The following is a 26,081-nucleotide window of genomic DNA, read 5'->3' on the forward strand; positions in this document are numbered from 1 at the left end:
CAGGGCCGTACGGTGCCACGTCATCATGCTCAGCGCGTTTCACGAAAATTTGCTCCTACTGCTAGGGTTAGGGTTTTGGACAGGTTTTAGGCTTAGGGTTAGGGTTAGGGTTAGGATTTTTGGCATATTTTAGGGTTTGCAGGTTTTAGGGTTAGGGTTTGCAGAATTAGAGTTTTCAGCAGGTCAGGGCTAGGGTTTCCGCATGCTCTCGGGCAAGGGTTTCCGCATGCTCTCGGGCAGACACATCATCTCTCTCTCTCTCTCTCTCTCTCTCTCTCTCTCTCTCTCTCTCTCTCTCTCTCTCTCTCTCTGAGAAGAGCTAGAGAGTGTCCCAGAGACAGATTACAGATTTCTTTTCACTAGATATGGGACAGTCAGAGGAACAGCCATCACTGCAGAGCTCGGCCCACACTCATTCGACCACTACCGGCACTCACATCGACCGAGCATTGGAGCTACCGAGATCCAAACGGCCATGATTGAGGAGAGTAGCTACACAGCATCGACGGAGACTACAGCAAAGGATTCGAGCCATACTCTCTCGACATCTAGAGTGCAGATGAGGATGGATTCTAGTAGTAGTAGTATTTTTTTTCTAGTCAGACATGGTATCAGATTCACTATTTTGTAACAGATTGGTCTCATAGGTTATTTTGGCCTTTTGAAGATGTTAATATAACATTTCATCTCTCTCTCTCTCTCTCTCTCTCTCTCTCTCTCTCTCTCTCTCTCTCTCTCTCTCTCTCTCTCTCTCTCTCTCTCTCTCTCTCTCTCTCTCTCTCCGCCTCTCCGCAAACAAGGATGTCACAAAGTAATGACATGGCGTGCCCAACTGGAAAGAGAAAGAACTTGCCGAGAGGACAAGAGAAACCAAACCCAAAAGATGGGCCGAGGGCCTAAGGGGTTAGAAATTAAAATCCTAACGCCTACCAACTTATGGAGCACCAGCCAAGGGCCTAAAGCCTAAATATCAAAAGCTTGAAATCTAGGGCAGCTTTTCGTAAATTATGCCGATAGTGTTGACGTGGCAGCTCTATGGATTTCCGAGTTTTGCGTTGGCTGGCTCCTGGCAATTTTGTGCGAGCTTTTGGTAGCAAAAGCTTTTGGGTGCAAGAGCTTTTAGAACTGAAGCTTTTGCAGCTCTGCTTTTGGGCATCCCTTGTAAGTTTTTAAGTGCCCAGAGGGCCACTTCTGCAATCATAAAGAAATACTGAAAGAGGCGCTAGTCTTTGGGGCGAGTGCATCTTAGGACGGCGTTCTCTCTCTCTCTCTCTCTCTCTCTCTCTCTCTCTCTCTCTCTCTCTCTCTCTCTCTCTCTCTCTCTCTCTCTCTCTCTCTCTCTCTCTCTTCTAGTTCAGTGATTTTGAAGTTTCATTTGTGTTTTGATATTGATTTCTCACTTGGAGTGTCCAAGCCTGTAACAGTGATATCAGAGCTCAGAACGATTCTTCTTCTACGGAGGATTGGATCCTTTCTGCAACACACATGGGTTCTCGCGGAGAATCTGACAGAGACGACATCCCTCTGACCTTTGATCTCAGGAGGTGAAGAAAAGTTGAAACCCGCATGGGAACAAAAGAACCCAACGAAGATTTTGGCAAATTTCCAGCGAGGAATCTGGACAGAATGGAGTACAAACGTCAACTCCAGGTTGACACGTGTATGAGAAGATTGATTAAGTACTCCAAAGATCCGAAATATGTGAATAACCTAAAGAATTACCCGCTTGATGAAATTCACTCTAGATGGTGAGAGGCCGTTGATTCTCCTCTGAAGACGGTAATGAAACAGCAAGCAAAGCTAAGTGTCTTGCAGAAAGAGTTTGACAAAGCTCTTGAAAAGAAGACAAACCGATTGATGAAAAGCTTAAAGCATTCTCAAAAGAAGAGGAAATCAACGGATGTCCCCGATTATTTGGGCCGGAAGTCAACTTTCGAGGTGGTAAGAAGATCCAAGAAGCGTGTTCGTTTCGAGGATGACCTAGATTTTTCTTCGTCTTCGGAGAGTTCCGACAACTTATCGTCCTCTAGTTCCAAAGAGGATGAGAGCAAGATTCTTTGGATGACTACTTCCAAAGGTTTTGAGATACCTATTTGCTTTTGTCCTCGTTCCGGAGGGTCACTTTGAAGGACCACATTGAGCAGTTTTGTTGTGGATTGCCAAAATAGATTGGACGGTATTGTTTGCAGCAGAAGTCTGGCTCCATTCAGAGACTTATGAGGCATGCCAAGCAAGGTTTTGCTATGCATGCCGGCTCATTGACCTATCCTACAGACAAGCAAGTATCCACCTCAACAAGGCAAGAGTCTTCCAAGGAAGAGAAAGAACCAAGGGACTTATGAGGCATGCCAAGCAACGTTTTGCTATGTATGCCCGCTCATTGACCTATCCTACGAACAAGCCAGTGTCCACCTCAACAAGGCAAGAGTCTTCGAAGAAAGAGAGAACCAAGAGAACCGGTGTAATGTGTTAACTTTGTCCTAGAGTACTAGAGTATGAGTCAAGGAGAGAGAAGGTAGAATTATCCCACATGCAGTGGTGCAAGGCTGTAGAGCTACTTAAAGCTCATTTCATGAATGAATAAACCATTCCATTTTGCATTACATCTCTCTTGTTTATGGTGAGCTTGTGATGGCTTAGCAACTACTCAAGATCGTGTTTATGAGTCCGAGTTAATTGATCTTGGAACCTAACTCGCTTGAGTGATAATCTAGCCAACACACACTCACTTGTGTGCACGATGTTTCTCTTTCATCCACCCTAGCTAGCACGATCCAATTCCCATCAAGTGGTATCAGAGCTCCATGGTTTGCTAGCTAGGTTTGTTACTATGCTTTTGTGCGTAAATGTAATTAGCATTTCCATTAGGCTTCTCTTCTCTCTATTCAATTCATGATTAGGCTACGTGTGGGCAAGTTCATGGTGAAAGTCCATTGAGCCACTACCCTCCATAGCTAGATCAAGCTTGATTAAGAGTCGTAGGATCTTTGCATTCGATTAGTGCATGATTGCATTCTCTTAGTGTGCTCTCATCTTTGATTTCTCCTCTAATAAGCTCACTAATTAAGCAGCATCAAGCAAGCTATTGCATTCGTATTTAGGTTGCACTTAGTGTCGATTTTTGCCAATTTGCACTTTTAATTAATTTCATCGAATTCACTTTCTCATCGCATTGGTCAAGTATTCGTTGCAAGCTTTCCATAGACTCCTCAAGCTCTCCATTTCGAAGCCGAGAGCCCCCTCTACGCCATCACCATTTTTGTGCTATTATTAAGAGGGGGAGGGGGGGAGGGGGGTGTGTTTTTGTGGGTGCACCTCCTTGCAAAGCCGAGAAGAAAACTTCAATATTTGAGGCCCTACCACAAGGAAAGTGGCAAGGCCACTTAGTTAAGAGAGTTGACTCTCAATAGGTGTGGCGGGTCGTGAGTTCAACGTGCCTTTCTATTTTAAGGCAAGCAAATGGGCCGACTCCAAGCATCGTTCAAATTGGGCTCTAAGGTCGGTCGAATCCGCAAGTAAGGATTCACGCACAACTGGCGTTTGCAAGCATGCGGTATTAAATCCAAATTTTTTGCGCCATCAGCTCTACATGCAGGAGTTCCCACGCCACAAGGCTCTGTCCTGTGCACCGGCTACCCGGGTCTCCTGCCCGAACTGACCCCGCCTACCCGACTGCCCGCCCACTTGCCCACCTTGCCCGGTTTGCTACGCCTTTCCACAGGATCTTCAAAACCTACAAATTCCTACTAAGAGGCTCTTCCCACGTTCCCACCTGCAGAGAACCCGGAGCTACATCAAGGCAACTCAAAGGATTTTTCTCGAGCATCCATTTTCGCTCAAAGCCATCAAAGCTTCAAAGAAAATTTCTTGCAGCCAAGGCACTTTGTGATGAGGAGCTTCATTCCAAGTGAAGAGGAGTTTCACAAAAAGGATCTCTCTCTCTCTCTCTCTCTCTCTCTCTCTCTCTCTCTCTCTCTCTCTCTCGCATTAAACCCTAAAAGTTGCAACCAAGCACAAAAATTTTATGCAATGAATATCATAAGCTACATTTATGGGGATGAACTTTTTGTTGTGCTTGTGTAAAGAGTCTCTCTCTCTCTCTCTCTCTCTCTCTCTCTCTCTCTCTCTCTCTCTCTCTCTCTCTCTCTCTCGCATTAAACCCTAAATTTTGCAACCAAGCACAAAAATTTTATGCAATGAATATCATAAGCTACATTTATGGGTATGAATTTTTTGTTGTGCTTGTGTAAAGAGGTAGACACTAGCTAAGAGACTCTCCTAAGCTAAGACCCCTCTATTAGCGCAATGTAAAAAACTTAACAGGGAGGGATTTCATACTTGGCAAACAAAGTTGAAAGGCTACTTAATGAAAAAGCAATTGTGGGGAGTAGTCAAGCCAACGCTCGCTGATCCGACAACTAGTGCTAGTGCACAAGTACTGACACGAGCTACGAGTGCACAAAATCAAGCCAAGGACAAGCAGGCATTAGGAATCATAATCACTGCACTACATGACAATTATGTACACTTTACTGATGATTGTGAAACCGTATCAGCTGCATGGGAAGCACTAGAAAAAAAACTTTGGAGCTAGGAAAAAGAAGAGCAAAGTGAGCTTAAAGAAGGATCTATACAAGTTAAAAATGGAACACAACGAAGATATTGCAAGCTTAATCAATCGCCTCAAAAGCATGACCACACAACTAGCTTATGTAAACAGTGCAGTACCAAAAGAGGACAAAATTGCAGTCCTTCTAGCAGCCTAGCCTTACCACCTAGCTTTGACCAAATCATGACCATAATTGAGGAAAAGGATTCAGCACCTGATTTCCAAGATGTAATCAACTCTTTAATGTCCGAGGAGAAGAAGCAAGGAAGGAATGCTACTTCAGGGAGATGAGCTTTTGCAATTAGCTCTAGTAACAAAACTTGTTTCAAGTGTGGCAAAGAGGGGCACATAGCAAAGGACTGTCTAGCATTGAAGACTTGCAGCATTTGCGGGAAGAGGGTCCACCTTCCTTCCAAGTGTTTCAAAAAGGACAGAGACAGCACCAACAGAAATCCGAGGCCCAAAATCTATTTCACAGAAGAAGACAAAGATGAAGATGAATATGAAGAAGAAGGCGGCAATAGCCTTCTAGTCTACGATGATATTCTCTAGTTTTTTGTTTTGGCCTTTCCCCTTCAGTATTATTTGTTTGGAGATAGCTTGGACTAGCTTGGTCTCAGTTTTATACATCTGTTTGAGGGGAGGTGTTGAGCATCTCTTGGATTAGAGATAGTTTGTCTCCTGGATTGGGGATGGTCTCCTGGATTGGAGATGTTCTTTATTTTGCTCCTCGATTGGAGTGTGCCAAAGATGTCAATTTCTTCCTAGTCCAAACCTCAAGGGGAGGATTGTAAAGTGTGAGCTTTGTCCTAGAGTACTAGAGTATGGGTCAAGGAGAGGAAAGGTAGAATTATCCCACACGCAGTGATGCAAGACTGTAGAGCTACTTAAAGCTCATTTCATGAATGAATAAACCATTCCATTTTGCATTACATCTCTCTTGTTTATGGTGAGCTTGTGATGGCTTAGCAACTACTCAAGGTCGTGTTTATGAGTCCAAGTTAATTAGTCTTGGAACCTAATTCTCTTGAGTGATAATCTAGCCAAAACACACTCACTTGTGTGCACGATGCTTCTCTTTCATCCACCCTAGCTAGCACGATCCCTATCAACCGGATGAAGGAAAATTCCGAAGAAGTAAGGGAATCAGCTGAGAGTGCATCCGAGAGTTCCGATAAAGCAAGGGAATCAGTTGATGGTTCATCAAAGAATTCCGACGATTCAGATTGAGGTGTCAGTGGACGGGGAAGGCCAGCGGAGCTACCAACAGGCACAAGAAAAGAACGCAAAGGTAAGATAGGTTCATGAGATAATTTGGTCAAGAGCACTTTTTGGCTCTCGATGTAGAGTGGATGAAGGAGGAGAACATCGCAAATTCTCTTCAATTTGAGTTGTATTTTGAAGCTTTTGGATTATTGGCAATGTCTACGCCAAAAGTTACCAATGAATAAGCTCGCTAAATCTTGTGCGGTGCACATTGCACAAGAGGGGAGCCACTTCACTCCTTTGTCATACATTGCCTAGATTGAATAAAGTCACTAATTTTTCCTTGAAATTTTAGGGATACTAACAGGTTAACAGTATTTTTTTTTTCCAAGAAAAAGATCCTTCCGTTAGTTAAGAAAAATTTGCCCATAGGGCTACAAACTACCTCTATTAGAGAGGGCTACATCAAAAGCATGGGGAGACTCTCCTAGTGAGTAAACAAAATATGTACAATGAGGCTAAATCACGAAATGGGAAAGGGAAAGAGCCACACAAGTGGCCCATAGTGTCATCTGGGTTGTCACAAACTGCTGACGTGTCAAAGCCTAAAGAATGGAGCCAACTTGCAGATGCTGGCCCAGGGGCCTAAACCCCAAGAAGAACAAGTAACAGAAGAAGTCCTACCAACTTATGGGGACCCCGTCCGATGGGGCCCCAAGTGACATAAAGGAAATAAAGCAGGACACACACACACAAGAAATTGCATAGCTGCTGATGACGTGGCAGATTTTTGAAAATTACGCTAGCTAATGATGTGGCAAGCTGTGCGGATTTCCACGTTTTGCGTTGGTTGATGACGTGGTAGGCTATACGGATTTCCGTAAATTGCGTTGGCAGCTTTTTGGCATTGCTTTTTGGACCACAAGCTTTTGCTTTTCAGGCCAAGGGCCTTTAAATGTGAGGTTAAGGGGCTCATTCTCTGGCATGCTTCCTGGAGAAGGTGCGGAGTCTGGAGTACCGGCTTGTACTATGTTGATGCAATATAAAGAAATACCGAAAAAGGCGCCAAGGTTTGGGGCCAATACTCTTTGGGATGGAATTCCGCCACTCCGTGTCACGTGTCGCCTCTCTCTTTCAGTTCAGTTGTTATTAAAGTGCTAAAAGTCTGTTCAGCCTGTTCTTTTCTATTGGCACGTGGTGCCTGCCTTGTGACAGTGGTATCAGAGCATCAGGCGTGTGCTTTTCTGAAAGCATACCGCTCCTACAAAAGAGCAGACAGAGCTATTGGAATTTTATTTGAGGTATCTTCGGCACCCGCCGTCCCCGGACTTGTTAGCGACTCACACCCTTACTTCATCGCGCATCGGGCGCGCTCCCGTCTTCATCGCTCTGTCTTACAGGGCATAAGCCATAAAGAACCCAAGACTTGGAATTCATGGCAACTTCTGCTCAACGAACTTCACGACATTCTTTCGCGGCATCCTCAGCATAATCTTCCAATGCTGCAAAGTTTTCAACAATTTTTGAACTACATGTTACCCCCTCTGATGCCCCAGGGGGTACCTCCTCCTCCGGCATGAGAAAGTACGAGAGCTTCCAACCGGCAACCTTCTCAACCGTTTATTCCGATCGGGGGAGTTTTCAAGAATTTGGTGCATCCATCTGACCCTGCTCCATTGCAACCGCCTTTCCCGCGCCATTGCGCCCACCGCCACCACCACCGCCACCAGGCTACAATGGTTGGAGCCCATATGTAACCCTTATTCCGATCGGGGAGTTTTCAAGAATTTGGTGCATCCATCTGACCCTGCTCCATTGCAACCGCCTTTCCCGCGCCATTGCGCCCACCGCCACCACCACCACCGCCGCCACCAGGCTACAATGGTTGGAGCCCATATGTAACCCTTATTATCCATATCCGAGATATGCGCCTAACCAACCCAAAGATTTCAAAGATGGCAGCACGACAATCAAATTTTTCGCTTTTTCCGGGGTGAAAGATCGTAAGAAAGCATTACAATTCCTACAGCAATTCGACAACATATATGCTTTAGGAAACTATACAGAAGAATCCAAGATTTCTCGAGCAGCGGGATTTCTTAAAGATAATGCTATGCAATGGTGGAGTTCGATCACGACACAACCGCGTGCTCCAAGGACCCGGCAAGCTTTCAAGACAGTTTTTGCACGTAGTTACATGACTTCTATGTTTGAAGTTCGGATTTTGGCAGAGTGGGGCAACTTGAAAATGCTTGCCACCGAAACCATGGACGAATATAACCAAAGGTTTCTCGACGTGTACCTTCCGGTGTCCTTCTTTAGATATGTTCCCTTGGAGGCCCAATGCGAGCGATACACCATTGGGCTACCATCACCATTGCAGGAATATTGTCTATCCAAGCAAGTCTCCACCATGCAAGAACTTATGGACCATGCCGCAGTCGGCTACAAACTGATGAAGGGAAAGCTAGAGTTTACCACAGAAGAATCTCCGGCCACTAACCACAACTCTCGCCAACAAAGAACAAATTCTCGAGAATCTCGTGAAAGTCAACCACAAAGGCCTCGTTTGACACCTCAACAACAAGACACCTTACTACAAGAAGGCCGATGTTTTGGATGCTTTCAAACAAGACATAACTATTTTGGTTGTCCCTGACAGACCCGCGGAGCCAACTCCCGCGTTAACAGTCGACAAAAACCCAGGACCATCTCCAGCCAAACGAGCTAAACCGGCTATTGGATTAGTACCTGACCTCTATGGCATACGCCTTGAGAGTACAAGTCGAGCATATGGCAAAGTCAATGGCTTCAAAGCCCTTATTTTCTTTGACCCCGGAGCTACAGAGAACTTCATCCATCCAAGATTCTTAAAGCAAACGCACTTTGATTATGATGCAGAGGGTGGAAAAATTAAAGCTGAGCTAGCCACAAGGCAAACTCAAAAAGTGGTACCACTCATTGGTGCTCTTCCAGTGACTATCCAAGGTTATCATGGAAAAGCCGATTTTCACATTATGAAGTTGGGTAATTGTGATGTTCTATTAGGCATGCCTTAGCATGACAAGAATGATGCGACTCTCCAGGTTCGGAACCGAACCATCACCGTGATGCAGAAGGGCAAGCCAGTCGTCCTCAAAGTTCAGTTGTTTGAACAAAAACCCTGAATAAACTTTCTAGTTGTTTTAGTTAGATACTTTTGAACTTTGTTTGAGAAAGTACGGTTTGAAATTTGTTTGAAATGGATGGTATCTGTTTTGAATCTGTCTTGGTGCCGATTTGAAATGTTTGACTCTGGCTTTAATACTGGTTTCAATAATTGGTGATTTTACTCCCGGGTGGAGGGTGAGAGATGATGTTTGAGAATGCTTGTTCATACTCGTGGCCCGGACCCTTGTGGTTATTTACGGGGGGGAGTATTGTTGTTGTTACTCATGGCCCGGACCTGCATGGTTATTTACGGGGGAGTATTAAGAAGTATGAGCAACGGTTACTCTCAACCTCCAAACGACGCAGGCTGCGGTCTGGGGAGCGTTTGGTTGTAAAAGGCCTCTATATCTCATGGCCCGGACCTTTTTAGGTTATTTGCGGAAGGAGTGATGAGGGAGTCGTTGAACAGCTCATGGCCCGGACCTGGATGGTTATTTGTGGGGGGAGTGTTCATCGGCGGCTTTATGTTTCTATGTCTTGTAACATGCATATGTAAGCATTTGTGTTGCATTGTGATGTGCCAACCATTGACCTAATTGGATGAGATTGCCTGGGTATGTAATTTTAGTGCATCAAGACACTCGTGGAAGATCAGTACGGTCTGGGTGTGATGGCTAATTTTACTACGCCGGAATATCAAGAGTTCCAATCTGGACGAAAGGAGAAGCTAACTCCTTAACGAACAAAAGGGCAAACTGATTGTCCCTCGGAATGACCCTCGGAAATTTTTGAGCTAACTTGAGTTGTTTTGTACAAATGTTGTAATCGCGGACGATTACTCTCTTTCAAGAAGGCGAGAGGTCACAAATTACTGACCGTGTCAAACCCTAAAGAATGGAGCCAACTTGCAAATGTTGGCCGAGGGGTCTAAACCCTAAGAAGAACAAGTAACAGAAGAAGTCCTACCAACTTATGGGGACCCAGTCCAATGGGGCCCCAAGTGACATAAAGGAAATAAAGCAGGACCCACACACACACACACACACAAGAAATTGCGTAGCTGCTGATGACGAGGCAGATTTCCGAAAATTACGCTGGCTGATGACGTGGCAAGCTACACGGATTTCCGTGTTTTGCGTTGGTTGATGACGTGGCAGGCTGTACGGATTTCGTAAATTACGTTGGCAGCTTTTTGGCATTGCTTTTTGGACCATAAGCTTTTGAGTTTGAAGGCTTTTCATGTAAATTGCTTTTCAAGCCAAGGGCCTTTAAATATGAGGTTAGGGCTCATTCTTTGGCATGCTTCCTGGAGAAGGTGCAGAGTTTGGAGTACCAGCTTGTACTGTGTTGATGCAATATAAAGAATACCGAAAATACTCTCTGGGGTAGAATTCCGCCACTCCGTGTCGCGTGTCGTCTCTCTCTTTCAGTTCAATTGTTATTAAAGTGCTAAAAGTCTGTTCAGTCTGTCCTTTTCTATTGGCACGTGGTGCCTGCCTTGTGACATGGGTACACCCTGGATCATGGAGAAAAAGGGCCCTCATCGCCAGCGTCGCACGAAAGCCTCTTTGCGCTCCTGCATGCGGTCGGAGCTGCTTTGAAGTCTCTCAAACTGACCCCTGAGAGTATGGATCAACTCCACCCAAAAGTCGCGAACAATCTCCACCAATGGGACAGGGCGAGCCTCGAAGATGCGAAAGCAACGAGCCTGCCAAATGAACCAGAGTGTCAGGCACAGACGAGCTCCCAACACACCTCTCTCTCACTCCACTCCTGGGAGGTAAGCTCTGTAGCAGGCTCAAGTGTAGGTCGGACCCCTGGATCACTATCATCCTGCTAGTGGAAGATAGCTCAAACTGTAGAGTCGGGCCCGTGAGGGTGGACCAGGCAATAGCACCCCAAGTGTACTGCCACGCTGTGGAAAGAGCTGGCATCAACCTATGAACCGGAAGCCAAACCTGTTGTGCCATGGGACAGTCCCACAGACATTGACGTTGACTCTCCATAGAATGGTCACAAGCTACACAGGCTGCCGAAAGGCCACTATGAACCAACCACCTCCCCACTGCTGTAGCTCTACGTGCAACTAGCTACTGGAACAAAGTGACTCGCCTCGGATGTCTAGAGTCCCATAACCGCTCCCAAAAGCCTGACAAAAACTCAGCTGTGAGACCCTCCTCCTGCCAGTGAAGTGTTGCAGTTAGACGAGCCTCTCTTTGTGCTGCCAATATGTGTCGCCTCAGTCGAATAGTGCACTGAAAGAAAGGGATCCCAGGGTGGTCGGCTGAAGAGAAAGGGTCTCTCCAAAACCTCTCCACAGGGTCCCACTGCACTCGTGCCAGAGGGCAGCTCTCCCAAGCCCAAAGCCTCCAATGGTCTGTCTCAAGATCTACTTGGTCAGGATCTAAGACACAGGTCCTCCCACAAATGCCCACTACTCATATCCTCTTAAAACAGCCCTATGCAACCTGTGGAGCCTCTACTGAGACTGTGTAGTCGACCCTCGCCTTGGATCTCAAAGAACATGGGGGGTACGGACTCCGAGCAAGCACGAACTGCGATGAGGACCTCCAGTCGCGTGAAGGCCCCCATCCACCTAGGAGTTGTCGTCTCTAGAGGAGTGAGCCACTCAGCTGATAAAGCCTTTGTAATGTCGTGGCACATGCTCTGTATCCTTATCATGCCTCGAAGTTGGATGCTTTGTACCTCCTCTGGCAAACCTGAGAACTGACGCCAGTTGCCGAGAGTGCGTGCTAGGCCCTCTGCCATGGGACCCCAAGGAACATGAGGCCTCCTACCAACCAAGTGGCCTCTCTAAGTGCTAACCATGGAGTTCCAAACAAGGGGTTGTCCAAGAGCTCCTCTGTGCAAGTGGGTTGGTAATGCTCCAAGCCACTCCGTAGCTGCTCCCAAGAGCGAGATTTTTTCACAAATCTGCATTTCTTGTTGTTCTTGCTTTTCCTCCACTTCTTCCGCTTTTTCTTATCCTCTCTAGAACTAGAGGCCGACGAACTGTCGGAACTCTCTGAAGATGAAGAAAATTCTAGATCATCCTCGAAACGAACAAGCTTCTTAAATCTTCTTACCACCTTGAAAGTTGACTTCCGGCCCAAATAACCCGGGAAATCTAATGATTTTCTCTTCTTTTGAAAATTCTTTAAGCTTTTTATCAATAAATTAGTCTTCTTTTTAACAGCTTTGTCAGACTCTTTCTGCTAGAGCCTAGTACAGATTCTCCTTTTCTCCACTCGGTTTTTCCTTTTCCTTCATTACCGTCTTGAGAGAAGAATCAACGGCCTCTCACGATCATAACTGAATCTCATCAAGCGGGTAATTCTTCAGGTGATTCACATATTTTGAATCTTTGGAGTATTTGATCGATCTTTTCACACACGTGTTAACTTGCAGTTGACGTTTGTACTCCGCTCTATCAACATTCCCCGCTGTCGAAACTCTTTGAAGATGAAGAAAATTCTAGGTCATTGTCACGAGGACGTGGCAGCTGTTAACTATGTCACAAGGACGAGGCAACTGCTAACCTTAGTTGTTGGTTTCTTTCCAATGATGTTTGTTTTATTTTTGAGATCCTCTTTTTGAAGTTGCAAATGGTCGGACATTGTATGGCCAATGTGAACGGTAGTTTTACCCGCAAACGGGAAGTGGGTCAGCACTGAAATTCGTATAGTAAGAGGATGTATAGGCTCAGTACAAGATCATGTTGGTCCCCCCGTCGCACTTAGCAAGTTGGTGGATACTAGGAAGTGAACTCAATAAAGGCATAAAGTCAAGGTGGGATAACAAAAGAAAGTATCCGACAGTTGGGCCACATTGCACTTTTGGATGCGGTCCCCATGAGGATAGATGGTCAGATGACCAATGGGAGCCCAAAGGAAGCATCTCCTAAAAATTAGGGAGCTGCTATTTTGGGCCGTGAAATGTGTTCGCATCAATATCTTCGGAATGAAAAGGGGAACATTTTACAACTCTGCCGCGAAGTCAACTAGGCAACCAATCGGGAGATTTATAGGCAGCAACCCCAAAACAGGAAGATGCCTGTAAACGCGCCAAGTGGCACATTCCTGTGCACTTTCCTCTTGCATCAAGAAGTGGCGCTGATTTTTAAGCTGGAAGAGGCCTCATTTTGCAACTGTCACAAGTTAAGAGCTAGAGAGTGCTTTCTTTCCACTCAATGTACAGTGTGGTGCTAGGAGTGATACCCTGCACACTACACACTGCTCTCTCTCTCCCCTATGTGCAGTTACGTGATGCCCCACAAGAGGGCTCTTCATTTGACTAATGTACAGCTGTGTGGTTTCATCCTTTTGTGTTGAGGCAAGAGCCTCCTTGAGCAGGAACAGGGGTAGCTAATTGCTACTCCAAAGCAGGCACCGGTGAGGGTCATAACCTCACCGTACAGGTGCGTTTTCAACACTGTGTATGCGCTGTAAATTGACTATTTTCCAGCCATACAGACGCCATAACCATTGGCAACAGTGCCCCACTGGCACAAGACAGTTTTGGGACTGTTTAGGGCTGAAAACAGGGAAAAAACCAGTAAATACAACGTGCCCAATTTACTGTTTTTTGGCAGGAATCAGAGGGTTTATGCCAGTGGAAGTGAGTTCCAACAAGGGAATTGGTTTTGCGCAAGTTTTGGGGCTGTTATGCTGCCGAAATTTGGCCAAAACAGGTGGTACCTACAGGGATACAGGTAAAGGATTCCCAAGACTCTACTTTGTAATTTACCCTCTCAAAGTATAAAGAAATATCGAAAGGGGCGCTAATTTTGGGGCCTACAAGTTGTCGGCGTTTGCTCAGGGCATTCTAGCTTCCGAGCCGTGTGTGTACTTAAGTGTTAAGTCCCATTGCAGGTTCCTTTTGCAAAGTACTCTTTCTCTCTCAGTGTGTCTAAAGTAAAGTAAAGTAAAGAATTTCGAGTGAAAGCCAAAGCCTACCGCCCCACGGGCCAGTTTCAAGGTTCCGTTGTCGGGACATTAATCACTTTTTCTTGAAAGAGTGAGCCTCGGTTGTTTTGGGTGAAGACGCAGAGTACAGGGACACAGGATTACACTAGGGAAGGGCATATGGAAGAGGGTTCCTCTTCGAAGGACAAACAGGAAACTGATATGGTGTTCGAGATTGGCGAGAGCTCACAGCCACGTCAGTCTGTACCTCCTGTTGATGTGAATGTCCCTCTAGTAGTACAGGGCTTTATGACTAGGCAACTTGAGGATGATGCTCAGTTAGTTGCCACGGTGAATGTCTTTTCGCAACTGGTGCAAAATCCAAGGTTTATGGAGTTCTTGCAAACGCCACCAATGCAACAGCAAAATAGGCAACCTACACCGCGTACAGAGCTTGTTGAGGCTCAAGCCCAAGTACTTCATGCGACTCGGTAGGATAGGGAACACTCGCATGTTGCGGAGTCAGGGTCTCCAAAACAGGTGGCTAGAATGCCTATTCCACAGGTTATGACAATTCAGCCCGCCACCTTTTAGAGCCCGCATGCTATCTTGAATGGACAGGGAACTGGCTACCAAGAAATGCACCCAGTTTTTCCACCACCCACGGTCCATCCTAGGTATTTCGGGGGTGGATTTGTGTTCCAAAGTATGGCTGGTTATGCGCCTGGAAGTCAGCCGTACATGCCAGGAACAGAGTTTGGGGGTATGCAAGGCATGATGCCAAACCCATGTATAGTAGTATCCGCATGCACCAAGGTTTTCAGTGCAACCAGGGCCAGTTTGGGGTGCCACAGGGTCATTTTGGCATGGCTAGTTTTTCTAGACAGCAACCAGATATTACACCTCATACACAAAATGCTAATGGCCAAGATGTGCCGATCATGCCTACTACTATCCCTATGACAATTTGGGGGCATTGGAAAAGCCGAAAGCTTACAAAGAAGGTGGTGCAGCTGTAAAGTTTGGCACTTTCAGTGGCTTCGAGGATAAAGCAAAGGCTCTCACTTTCCTGCAGCAATTTGATACAGCTTATGCAGGAGGGAATTTTACAGAGGCCTCTAAGGTTAGGAAAGTTGTCACTTTCTTAAAGGACAATGCGCTTACATGGTGGACGACATTATTAATGCAAGGACAGGCACCCGCCACTTCGGTTTACTTCAAGCAAATGTTTGCATCTGCTTGGCTGTCAAATGAATTTGAAGTCGACGTCGTGACAGATTGGCACCAGCTTACTTCGGCTACAAGCAAGAGCTTGCTGGAGTACAATCGGAGGTCTTGTAAGCATTTGTAACAGACTTGGACACTCCAAGTCAAGAATCAATCACGACAGCACCAAATAACCACTTTAAAACAATTTATAGATCACAATAGATTTGCACTGGCCCGGCGGAGTTCCGTGCCTAGAGATATTGGCCCCAAAGACTGGCGCCCCTTTCGGTATTTCTTTATGTATTAAATTAATGTCAAAGTACAAGAGAGCGGTTAGGGTTTCACTCTCAGACTCAGCATCCAGATGCTCTGCAAAGTGAGCCCTCACCGCTTATTTAAAGATTACAAGGGATGCCCAAAAGCAGAGCCCCAAAAGCTTTCAAAACAAAAAGCAAAATTTCTCTCTCTCAAACCCTCTAGGTTTTTTTAAAATAAAGAAATACCGAAAGGGGCACCAATCTTTGTGTAACAAACTGCTGACGTGTCAAAGCCTAAAGAATGGAGCCAACTTACAGATGCAGGCCGAGGGGCCTAAACCCTAAGAAGAACAAGTAACAGAAGAAGTGTCACAAAGTGATGACATGGTTGCCCGAGAGCAGAAAACCCTAACCCTAATTTTTGCCAAAAACGCTAATTGTTGAAACCCTAATTCTAGAAATCCTAACCCTAGAACCTGCAAAGCCTAATTTTGGAAACCCTGACCCTAAAACCTGCAAGCCCAATTCTGCTGCCAAAAACCCTAAAACTGCAAAAACCCTAACCCTAACCCTAAGGGCAGATTTTTGCATTTTGCGTTGGCTAATGACATGGCAAGCTGTACGAATTTCTGTGATTTACGCTAGCAGCTTTTGGCTTTGCTTTTGGACCAGAAGCTTTTGAGTTTTAAAGGCTTTTTACTATAACTACTTTTCAAGCCAAGGGCCTTTAAATATGAGGCTAGGGCTCATTCTCTCGCATGCTTCCTGGAGAAGGTGCAGAGTCTGGAGTACCGACTTGTACTTTGATGATGCAATATAAAGAAATACCGAAAGGGGCGCCAAGGTTTGGGGCCAATACTCTCAGGGGTGGAATTCCGCCACTCCGTGTCGCGTGTCGTCTCTCTCTCTTTCAGTTCAGTTGTTATTGAAGTGCTAAAAGTCTGTTCAGTCTGTTCTTTTCTATTGGCACGTGGTGCCCGCCTTGTGACACTTTGGGGCCAATATCTCTAGGCACGGAAGTCCATCGGGCCAGTGCAAATCTATTGTGATCTATGAATTGTTTTGAAGTGGTTATTTGGTGCTGTCGTGATTGATTCTTGACTTGGAGTGTCCAAGTCTGTTACAATGTTACTCTCAATGACCTCCTGCAGATTTGTGCCACTAACAGAGCACATAGAGAAGTACTATTGTGGGCTATCTAAAGGGCTTCGTGATTACTCTACCAAGAACAGAGTGGCTACTCTCACTCAGCTAATGGAAGTTGCTAACACTGGTCTTGCCTTGTTGCAAGGAGAGGACAGTGGGTTTCCTACCAACGAGAAAGGAGGCAGTAAAAGAAAAATTCAGTGAAGAATCCCTTTGTGAAAACGGCCCCTGAAGTATCACATGGATCAGAAAAGGCCACCAAAGACAACGATTCAACCGGGACTTCTGGAGCACAGGCAAAGAAGCAGAAAAGGAAGCCTTTTGTGCGCAAGTCGCTGAAGGAAAAGAAGGTCCTATTGGCTGAAAATAAATGCTTTATATGCAAGTAGCCTGGTCACTTTGCTACAAATTGTCCCCAAAGGAAAAGACCAGCTGACTCAGATGATAAAGAACACCAGAAAGGCAAGAAGCCTAAACCCACGGCAGGTTTGGTGCCAGACATGGTGGGTGACAGGCCCAGTACAGATGCCAGTGAGTTATGCAAGGCATGGGGTAAAGTTAGGGATCAGACGGCACTCATCTTCTATGATCCAGGTGCCAAAGCAAACTTTATCTCACCTGAGTTAGCTACGAAGCTGGGTACCAGAGCTGAAGAGATGGGTACACAGCACAGGCAGGGTTGGCATGTCCTGGCCGCTCAGAATGTGTTACTCCCATTATTGGAAAGCTACGTCTGCAGTCATATGTAGACACAGAAGAATTTTATATCATGCCAATGGAAGGGTGCGATGCGCTATTTGGAATTCCGTGGATGTTCAGAGTGCATGGCATGCTGGATGCCTTCGGCAAGACGATCACCCTTCAACATAGGGGCAAAACTCGTGTTTTGGATGTAAAGCTCAAAGGGGAGTCTGTCCCTATTGTATCTGCTTTTGTTATCAGTTTTGTACTAAAGAATTATCTTTCTGTGTACTTGATTTTTGCACGTGATGTCTCAGATAATTGCCAGTCAAATTTATCTGTGTTAGATAAAGAAAGGTAAGCATTTTTGCGAGTGTTTAGTGAGTGTTTCTCTGATTCATTACCGTCGCAATTGCCGCCAAAGAGACCTGAGGATCATCGGATAGATTTGGTGCCAGGGTGTAGCCCACCAGATAGACCTCCCTACAGGGTTAGCGGCGACGCAGCAGAAAGAGATTATGGGCCAAGTTGAGAAGTTATTAGAGAAGGGGCTGATTCAGCCTAGTTCTTCACCCTTTTGCTCCCCAGTGCTCCTAGTGCAGAAGAAGGATGGCTCATGGCGCATGTGTATTGATTACCGTGCGTTGAATAAGAATACCATCAAGAATACGTTTCCTATTCCTAGAATTGATGATATTCTCAATCGTTTAGAGGGTGCTGCAATTTTCAACAAGATAGACCTTAAGAGTGGGTACCATCAGATTCGTATAAAGCCAGAGGATGTGCACAAGACTACGTTTAGAACGACATTCGGTTTTTATGAGTTTCTAGTGATGCCGTTTGGGTTGACAAATGCTCCTGCCACGTTCAACAGAATGATGGACCAGATTTTCCGCTCGCATCAACAGTTTGTTGGGACGTTCTTCGATGACATGATTGTCTATTCGAAGAATGAAGAGGAGCATAGGCGTCACTTGACCATTGTTCGAAGAGCTGCACAGTCACAAGTTACTTGTCAATCCTAAGAAAAGTGAATTCTTCTTGGAAGAGTCCACTTTCTTGGCCACATAGCCTCAAAGGATGGTGTCGGAATGGATCCCGCATAAGTTGAAACTATTAAGACATGGCCAGACTTGAAGACTGTGCACGATGTCAGAAGCTTCTAGGGATTGTGTTCCTTCTATAGAAGGTTTATCAGGAATTTTGCAGAGATAGCATCACCTCTTCACGCATTGCAAAAGAAAGAGGTCACTTTTAGATGGACCCAAAAAGAGATTCCAGCTCTTAGTCTCTTAAAGGAAAAGTTGACTTCAGATCCAATAATTGTTTTGCGAGATCTAAGGAAGTCATTTGTGGTCCAGTGTGACGCGTGTGGCAATAGAATCGGAGCAATGCTAATGCAAGATAGACGGGTAGTAGCTTATGAAAGCCGAATTTTGCAAGGGCCAGAGAGGACAACGCAAGTCTATGAGAAAGAGCTCTTGGCCGTGATTCATGCGCTTTGTAGCTCGAAGCACATACCTGTTAGGTGCTGATTTTGTTGTCCAAACAAATCATCAGACCTTGCGATACTTCTTGACACAGTCAAAGTTAATCCGAAAAGCATATGCGATGGGCAAACATTCTTTCTATGTTCCACTTCCAGATTATGCATGCGGAAGGCAAGAAAAATGTTGTGGCTGATGTGTTATCAAGGAAGCCACAAATTTCAGTTATGTCAATTCCTTATCATCATGAGTTAGATGACATGAAGGAACAATATGCTACTGATGAAGACTTTGCAAGGATCTTTGAACAGTTGCAAGAGGGGCAACATCAGAGATTGTTTTATGATGATGCATGGCAGACTTTGTGTCACAAGGCCATTGCAACATAAGGTCATGCTAGAAAGTCATGCCCCACCGTATGCAGAGCATCGTTGTATTGATGCGACAGTTAAAGCGGTAGAGACATTCTTCTATTGGCCTACCTTGAGGAGAGATGTGGATGCCTTTGTGCGAGCATGCCTGATTTGCCAAAAGGTCAAGTTTGACAGGCAAAAGGCACCAGGGTTGTTACAACCACTGCAGATTCCGGATAAGCCATGGGAAAGCATTGCTATGGACTTTATCTTTGATCTTCCAAGAACACCAACAGGGAATGATGATATATGGACCATTATCTGCAGGTTCAGCAAGCAGGCCCATTTTATCCCTTTCACGAAGAAGACAAAATCTGATCAGATGGCATGCTTGTTTATGTACAATGTGTTTAAGTACCATGGTATGCCACAATCAATTGTCAGTGATCGTGATCCTCGCATGACCAGTTTGTTCTAGAGAGGATTGTTCGAGAACATGGGCACTACGCTCAAGTTCTCGTCTTCGTTTCATCCACAAACTGATGGACAATCCGAAGAGGCTAATTCTATTGTCTTAGATCTGCTGAAATGCTATGTGTCAGATAATAAGGGCAAGTGGGAACAGTATTTGCCTATGCTTGAGTATGCGTACAATAATACGGTGCATTCGTCGACTGGCAAAGCACCTTTTGAGATTGTTGAAGGCGGCAAAAAGGTTCCTCCCATTTTGCATACAAAAGACAAGATCTTTGAGGCAGATTGATATGTTGAGAACATGGATGAAATGTATAAGAAAATGAAAGTTGCCTTGGAGAAGACTCAAGCAAAGCAGAAAAAGGCTGTTGATCGTCACCGTCGTGAATTGTCGTTATCACCTGGTAATTGGGTTCTGTTAAGGTTCGAAAAGGCAAGGTTAAAGAAGATGAAGGGCAAGGAACGGCTATTTCCTAAGCTCAGTATGCGTTACTATGGGCCTTTTCAAGTGCTTGACCAAATCAGCGATGTGGCTTACAAGCTGAAATGTGGTTAGAGAAGATGAAGGGCAAGGAATGGCTATTTCCTAAGCTCAGTATGCGTTACTATGGGCCTTTTCAAGTGCTTGACCAAATCAACATTGTGGCTTACAAGCTGAAATTGCCTAATGCGTGGAAGATTCATAATGTGTTTCACGTGAGTCTTCTAAGACCCTTCGTGGGTGATGTACCAGAAGATATGCCGGATGAGGTTCAGCCAGAAGTTGAGGAACTTGATGAGATCCTGGTACCTGAGCAAGTTTTGGCACATAAGGACAGAAAAGTTAAAGGACAGGTTGCAAGACGCTATTTGGTGAAGTTCAAGAACTATCCACCTATGGACGCAAAGTGGATGGAAGAGCATGAACTGTCAAAGTCACCAAATGTGTTGCAACTTTACCTTGAAGCCTTTGGGTTACAACCTACTTATGCCCCAACCCAACGTGTGCAGAGGGGTAATGATAGAGCTAGTACATCAAGTGTACATATGAATTCAGTGTAATGGATGGACATGACAAAAGTATGAAGGTCTCATTAAGTCATTTGTAACTATGTGTTACGACCTTTCTTGCGGATACATGCGATGATAAAAGAGTGCTAACAACACAAGATCATCAGTGGCATGTATTTATGGTATGCAATCGAGGACGTTTGCGATTTCAAGAGGGGGGTATGTCACGAGGACGTGGCAGCTGTTAACTATGTCACTAGGACAAGGCAACTGCTAACCTTAGTTGTTGGTTTCTTTCGAATGATTTTTGTTTTATTTTTGAGACCCTCTTTTTGAAGTTGCAAATGGTCGGACATTGTATGGCCAATGTGAACGGTAGTTTCACCCGTAGACGGGAAGTCGGTCAGCACTGGAATTCGTAAAGTAAGAGGATGTCTAGGCTCAGTACAAGATCATGTAGGTCCCCCCGTCGCACTTAGCAAGTTGGTGGATACTAGGAAGTGAACTCAATAAAGGCATAAAGTCAAGGTGGGATCACCAACAGAAAGTATCCGACAGTTGGGCCACATTGCACTGTTGGATTCGGTCCCAATGAGGATAGATGGTCAGATGACCAGTGGAAGCCCAACGGAAGCATCTCCTAAAAACTAGAACTGCTATTTTGGGCCGTGAAATGTGTTCGCGTCATTACCTTCAAAATGACAAGGGGAACATTTTACAACTCTGCCGCGAAGTCAACTGGGCAACCAATCAGGAGATTTTTAGACGGTAACCCCGAAACGGGAAAATGCCTGTAAACGCGCCAAGTGGCACATTCCTGTGCACTTCCCTTTGTGGCGCTGATTTTTAAGCTGGGAGAGGCATCATTTTACAATTGTCACCAGTTAAGAGCTATGGAGTGCTTTCTTTCCACTCAATGTACAGTGTGGTGCTAAGAGTGATGCCCTGCACACTACACACTGCTCTCTCTCCCCTACGTGCAGTTATGTGATGCCCCACAAGAGGGCTCTTCATTTGACTGATGTAAAGCTGTGTGGTTTCATGCTTTTGTGTTGAGGCAAGAGCCTCCTTGAGCAAGAACAAGGGTAGCTAATTGCTACTCCAAAGCATGGTTTTTGCCCAGTTTTTAGCCCTAAACAGTCCTCAAACTGTCCTCTGCCAGTGGGGCACCGTTCCCAATGGTTCTAGCGTCCGTATGGCTGAAAAACAAGCGCATACACAGCGCTGAAAACACACCTGTACGGTGAGGTTATGACCCTCATCGGTGCCCTTGGGAATCCTATACCTGTATCCCGCTAGGTACCACCTGTTTTGGCCAGATTTCGGCAGCATAACAACCTTAAGACACGCAAAACCAGTTCCCCTGCTGGAACTCACTTCCACTGGCATAAACCCTTTGATTCCTTCCCAAAAACAGTAAATTCAGCACGTTGTATTTACTACTCTACTTTGTAATTTACCTCTCAAAGTATAAAGAAATACCGAAAGGGGCGCCAATTTTGGGGCCTACAGATGGTCGGTGTCTGCTCGTGGCATTCTAGCTTCGAAGCCGTGTGTATACTTAAGTGTTAAGTCCCGTCGCGGGTTCCTTTTGCAAAGTACTCTTTCTCTCTCTGTGTATCTAAAGTAAAGTAAAGAATTTCAGGTGAAAGCAAAAGCCTACCGCCCCACGGGCCGGTTTCAGTCATTCTTGAAACGAACGTGCTTCTTGAATCTTCTTACCTCCTTGAAAGTTGACTTCCGGCCCAAATAACCCGAGAAATCTGTTGAATTCCTCTTCTTTTAAAAATGCTTTAAGCTTTTCATCAATCAATTTGTCTTCTTTTCAAGAGCTTTGTCAAACTCTTTCTGCTAGAGCCTAGTACAGTTTCTCCTTTTCTCCACTCGGTTTTTCTTTTTGGTTCATTACCTTCTTGAGAGAAGAATCGACTGCCTCTCACGATCATAAGTGAATCTCATCAAGCGGGTAATCCTTCAGGTGATTCAAATATTTTGAATCTTTGGAGTACTTGATCAATCTTTTCAGACACGTGTCAACCTGCAGTTGACGTTTGTACTTCGCTCTATCAAGATTCTCCGCCGGAAATTTGTCAAAATCTCCGTTGGTTTCTTATGTTCTGTTCCCACCATGGGACTCAATTTTTCTTCATCTCTCCACAGACCAAAGGTCAGAGGGGTGTGTTCTCTATCAGATTCTCTGCATGAACCCATGGAATCATATCCTCTGTAGAAAAACAATTGGTCTAAGCTTTGATACCACTGTTACAGGCTTGGACACTCCAAGCGAGATATCAATAGCACACATGAACAAAATCTGCAAATAATTGAACTTGAATAGAGAGAGAGAAAGAGAAATGAAATGAAATGAAATGTTATAACTTATATTAACATCTTCACAAGGCCAAAGTGCCCTATGAGACCAGAAAGTTACAATGTGGTGGATCTGATACAAAGTAAGAGTAACAAGATGAAAAAATGACAGAATGACAAAATAAAATACTATGGAATCCTAAACTGCTAGGTGAGAACTAAGCAGCTAAGCAGCTAGCTGGGATAGCTAGATCACAAGAGATCCAGCATCGGTCACTGGCGGATCTCATCGATCTCCTCCATGGTCAGTAGTCTGACCGGGCATCGTGCATGTCGAGCCAAAGTGATCCAAATCCTCAGATGCAGCCTCCGTCGATGCTGTGTAGTCCTCCGCAGTCGTGGGCGTCTGGATCTCCCCAGCTCAGTCGCTCGGTCGATTAGTGTGCCTCTGGTGTGAGAGAGAAAGAGAGAGAGAGAGAGAGAGAGAGAGAGAGAGAGAGAGAGAGAGAAAGAGAGAGAAGAAGAAGAAGAAGAGAGTCGAAACAGCACGATAGAGTCCCGAGCCAAGACACATTCACACCAAAGACAAGCGCCCCTTTCGGTATTTCTTTATTACTATTCTTCGCAAAGTACAACTCCCGAGGGCCCAACACTCTCCAAGACTCTGCATCCAAATGCTCTCCGAGAAGTGACCCTTTGGGCACTTATTTTCTTACAAGGGATGCCCAAAAGCAAAGCCCTAAAAGCTTCAGATCTAAAAGCACTTGATTTCAAAAGCATCTGCACCCAAAAGTTTGCGCCAAAAACTGCCAAAACAGCCAGCACAAATTGTGGAAATCTGTACGTCCTACCATGTCACGTGTCTGTGCAATTTACGGAAATCAGCCCCCAGATGTCATCAAGCTTTTAATATTTTAAGTTTAAGACCCCTCGGCCGGTGCTCCCTTAGTTGGTAGGTGTTAGGATTTTAATCCCTAACCCCTTGGGCCCCTAGGCCTATCTTCTAGGTTCAGTTCCTCTTGTTTTCGTTTACAGTTCTTTCCATGCCACATCAGCACTTTGTGACAAAAAGAAAACACTCGAGATGACACACTGGAGCGGAGTTCCCCATTTGGAGTAATTGCTCCTCCAACAGGCGCCCTTTGCAGTACTTTGATTTATTAATCAAGTTCTAAGGTTACAACTGCCAATGTGAGGCCGCTCACATAATCTGCCCGCTAATGGCACCCTACCTCAGATTTAAAGACACTTGGCCCCAAAAGCAGGGCACTTTGAAAGTTATATTTACAAGGTGCCTAAAAGCAATGAAATCAACTGCTAACTTGTACCACATCATCAGTCCGTATGCTACCACATCATCGTCATCCGTACAGCCTCCAAGATTCACACCGCAATACCCTCCACAATTTGGGGGCTGTTGTAGTCAGAGGTGGGCACGGGATTCTGGCTCCAGCCACCTCCACTCCTCTCTGGTTGCGTACAGTGACGCCACGTCTCAATGCTATGACAAAACATACATGTAAGACAAAATAGGATAGCATTCTTATGGACAACATCTATATTGAGGCAGTTGGGTGGATGCTCCATGACAAACAACTTTTAGCCACTTCTTGTTCAACTTCCAAATTGTTTAAGCTGTGGTAGTCTTCTTAAGAAGGCCTCTCTCTTGAAATGGTTTCCAAGTGTTTGATCCAAAAAGAGAGAATCAATTCATACGAAATTACATCTATGGCATATACTCAAGGTCAAGAAGTACAAAACAAAACTGCACTGGAGGCTTATGAGATTAACTCTAGTAACTGCTTCACATTGTTTAGCAAACAAAGCATGGAGGAATGCTACTAGTCAGAGAACCAGTAAACTAGCTGACCTTGTAAGTTCCAAACAGAAAAAAAGGAGGGGTAACAGAAGTAGAATACAGTACCATGAGGGGAGAGACAAATTCGTTGAACCGATACGTGACCTCGAGAGGCATGAGCCTTTCCATGTAGAGTTGTTTGAGTCCATCTGAGACAGACTTCACAGATCGCCATACCTGGAATTGATAAAGATGCAAAAGACGAAAACAAAAAAGGCATTGTTAAATTTCCACACAAGAGGCACCAACGAGAGCAGCAAGTTGATCAAATCACCTGTGGCAATAGTCGCCGCATGACGTTTCCGCGATGATGGAGGGACGCTTGTTGAGATTGAACTTTGATATGCTTGTCAAATTCAGAGACTTCAATGCTTGAGGGCCACACTCCACGACACTAAAGGGTACGGGTAGAAAGAGATGGGATCGGCTACGCAGGTCGAAAGGGGGAATCTCTAGGGGGATTGAGCGTGGAAAAAAATGAGCACCCATCTTGACGCCACTTCCATGAGAGCCCAATGCACTAACCGCTACGTCCGCGATGGGGAAGTTGACACATGGACGCATCGGCAAATGATAAATAAACTTGGACAACCCTCCTGCTTGTCCAAGTTTACCTTTTGGTGTTCTAGTTTACCCCGACATCCTACGGCTGCATGCGTCTCGATCTTTGTGTCCGAGTTTCGCTGTCGTGGATCCCACCGTTTGAGCTTCATTAAATGGCCCGTGCCCTTTAGCGTTGAGGCAGCACACTAGTTAAATAACGAGGCCTGCCTAAAGTAATGGAATTATATTATTACTAGTACGGCCGGTCGCCTTCGGCGGCCTCTCTCTCTCCCCCTCTTTCCCTCTTTATCGTGTGCAAAGGGGCTTGTTTTTGTTTTGGATTTTAGCCTTCAGGTCGTTAGATTGCGACACGTTTAAAGGGCTCCCCCTTACGCCATATTATGTTAGTAGATATTATAATTATAATATTATAATATAATAAAAAAAAGAAAATTTACCAAAATACCCCTCTAATTTGAGGAAATTCCCAACATACCCCTGAAAATTCAAAAATACCCAAAATATCCTTGTATCTATATTGGTTGGAGTGTTCAAGATTTTTTTATCTTTATTCCTTTTTTGATAACCAAGATCAGTTTTTAAAGAATGAAGCAATTTCATCTCCAAAGCCTACATAACCTACTCAAATGCTGGTTTTAGCATCTTGTATTGATACACAATAGTCTTCTTATAAAAGCTATTAAAAGATTTATCTTTGGAGAAATTTAATATCACAACCATGGGAATTTTGGAAAATTTGAAGGGCATTTTGGGAATTTTTCCTTAAAAGAAACATGGAGGCAGAGATTAAGGCGACTCTACATAGATACTCATAGAAAAAGAAAGGTGAACCAAAGTCCGTTGCTACATTTTCTCGTAGATGAAGCCCTTGTGTTGAGCCTGG

The 26,081-nt window shown here is 45.0% G+C and overlaps 1 protein-coding gene across 2 annotated transcripts in view; it reads right to left on the reverse strand.

The window, feature by feature from the left end:
* LOC147421481 (cytochrome c oxidase assembly factor HCC1-like) overlaps positions 1-25,122 on the reverse strand; it is a 55,921-nt gene extending 30,799 nt beyond the window's left edge. Inside the window, exons 1-2 of one of the 2 annotated variants that reach the window (XM_086503188.1) lie at positions 24,909-25,122; positions 24,701-24,811 (exon numbers count right to left, since the gene is read on the reverse strand). In XM_086503188.1, coding sequence (XP_086359314.1) covers positions 24,701-24,811; positions 24,909-24,929 — 132 coding nt within the window. In that variant the 5' untranslated portion in view covers positions 24,930-25,122. The remainder of the gene's footprint in view (positions 1-24,700; positions 24,812-24,908) is intronic. The other variant, XM_086503187.1, reaches the window with a different exon arrangement.
* Positions 25,123-26,081: the final 959 nt, after the last annotated feature.

The sequence above is a fragment of the Adiantum capillus-veneris genome, chromosome 27 (genome assembly GCF_014529385.1).
Source record: "Adiantum capillus-veneris isolate H3 chromosome 27, ASM1452938v2, whole genome shotgun sequence".
Taxonomy (NCBI): Eukaryota; Viridiplantae; Streptophyta; class Polypodiopsida; order Polypodiales; family Pteridaceae; genus Adiantum; species Adiantum capillus-veneris.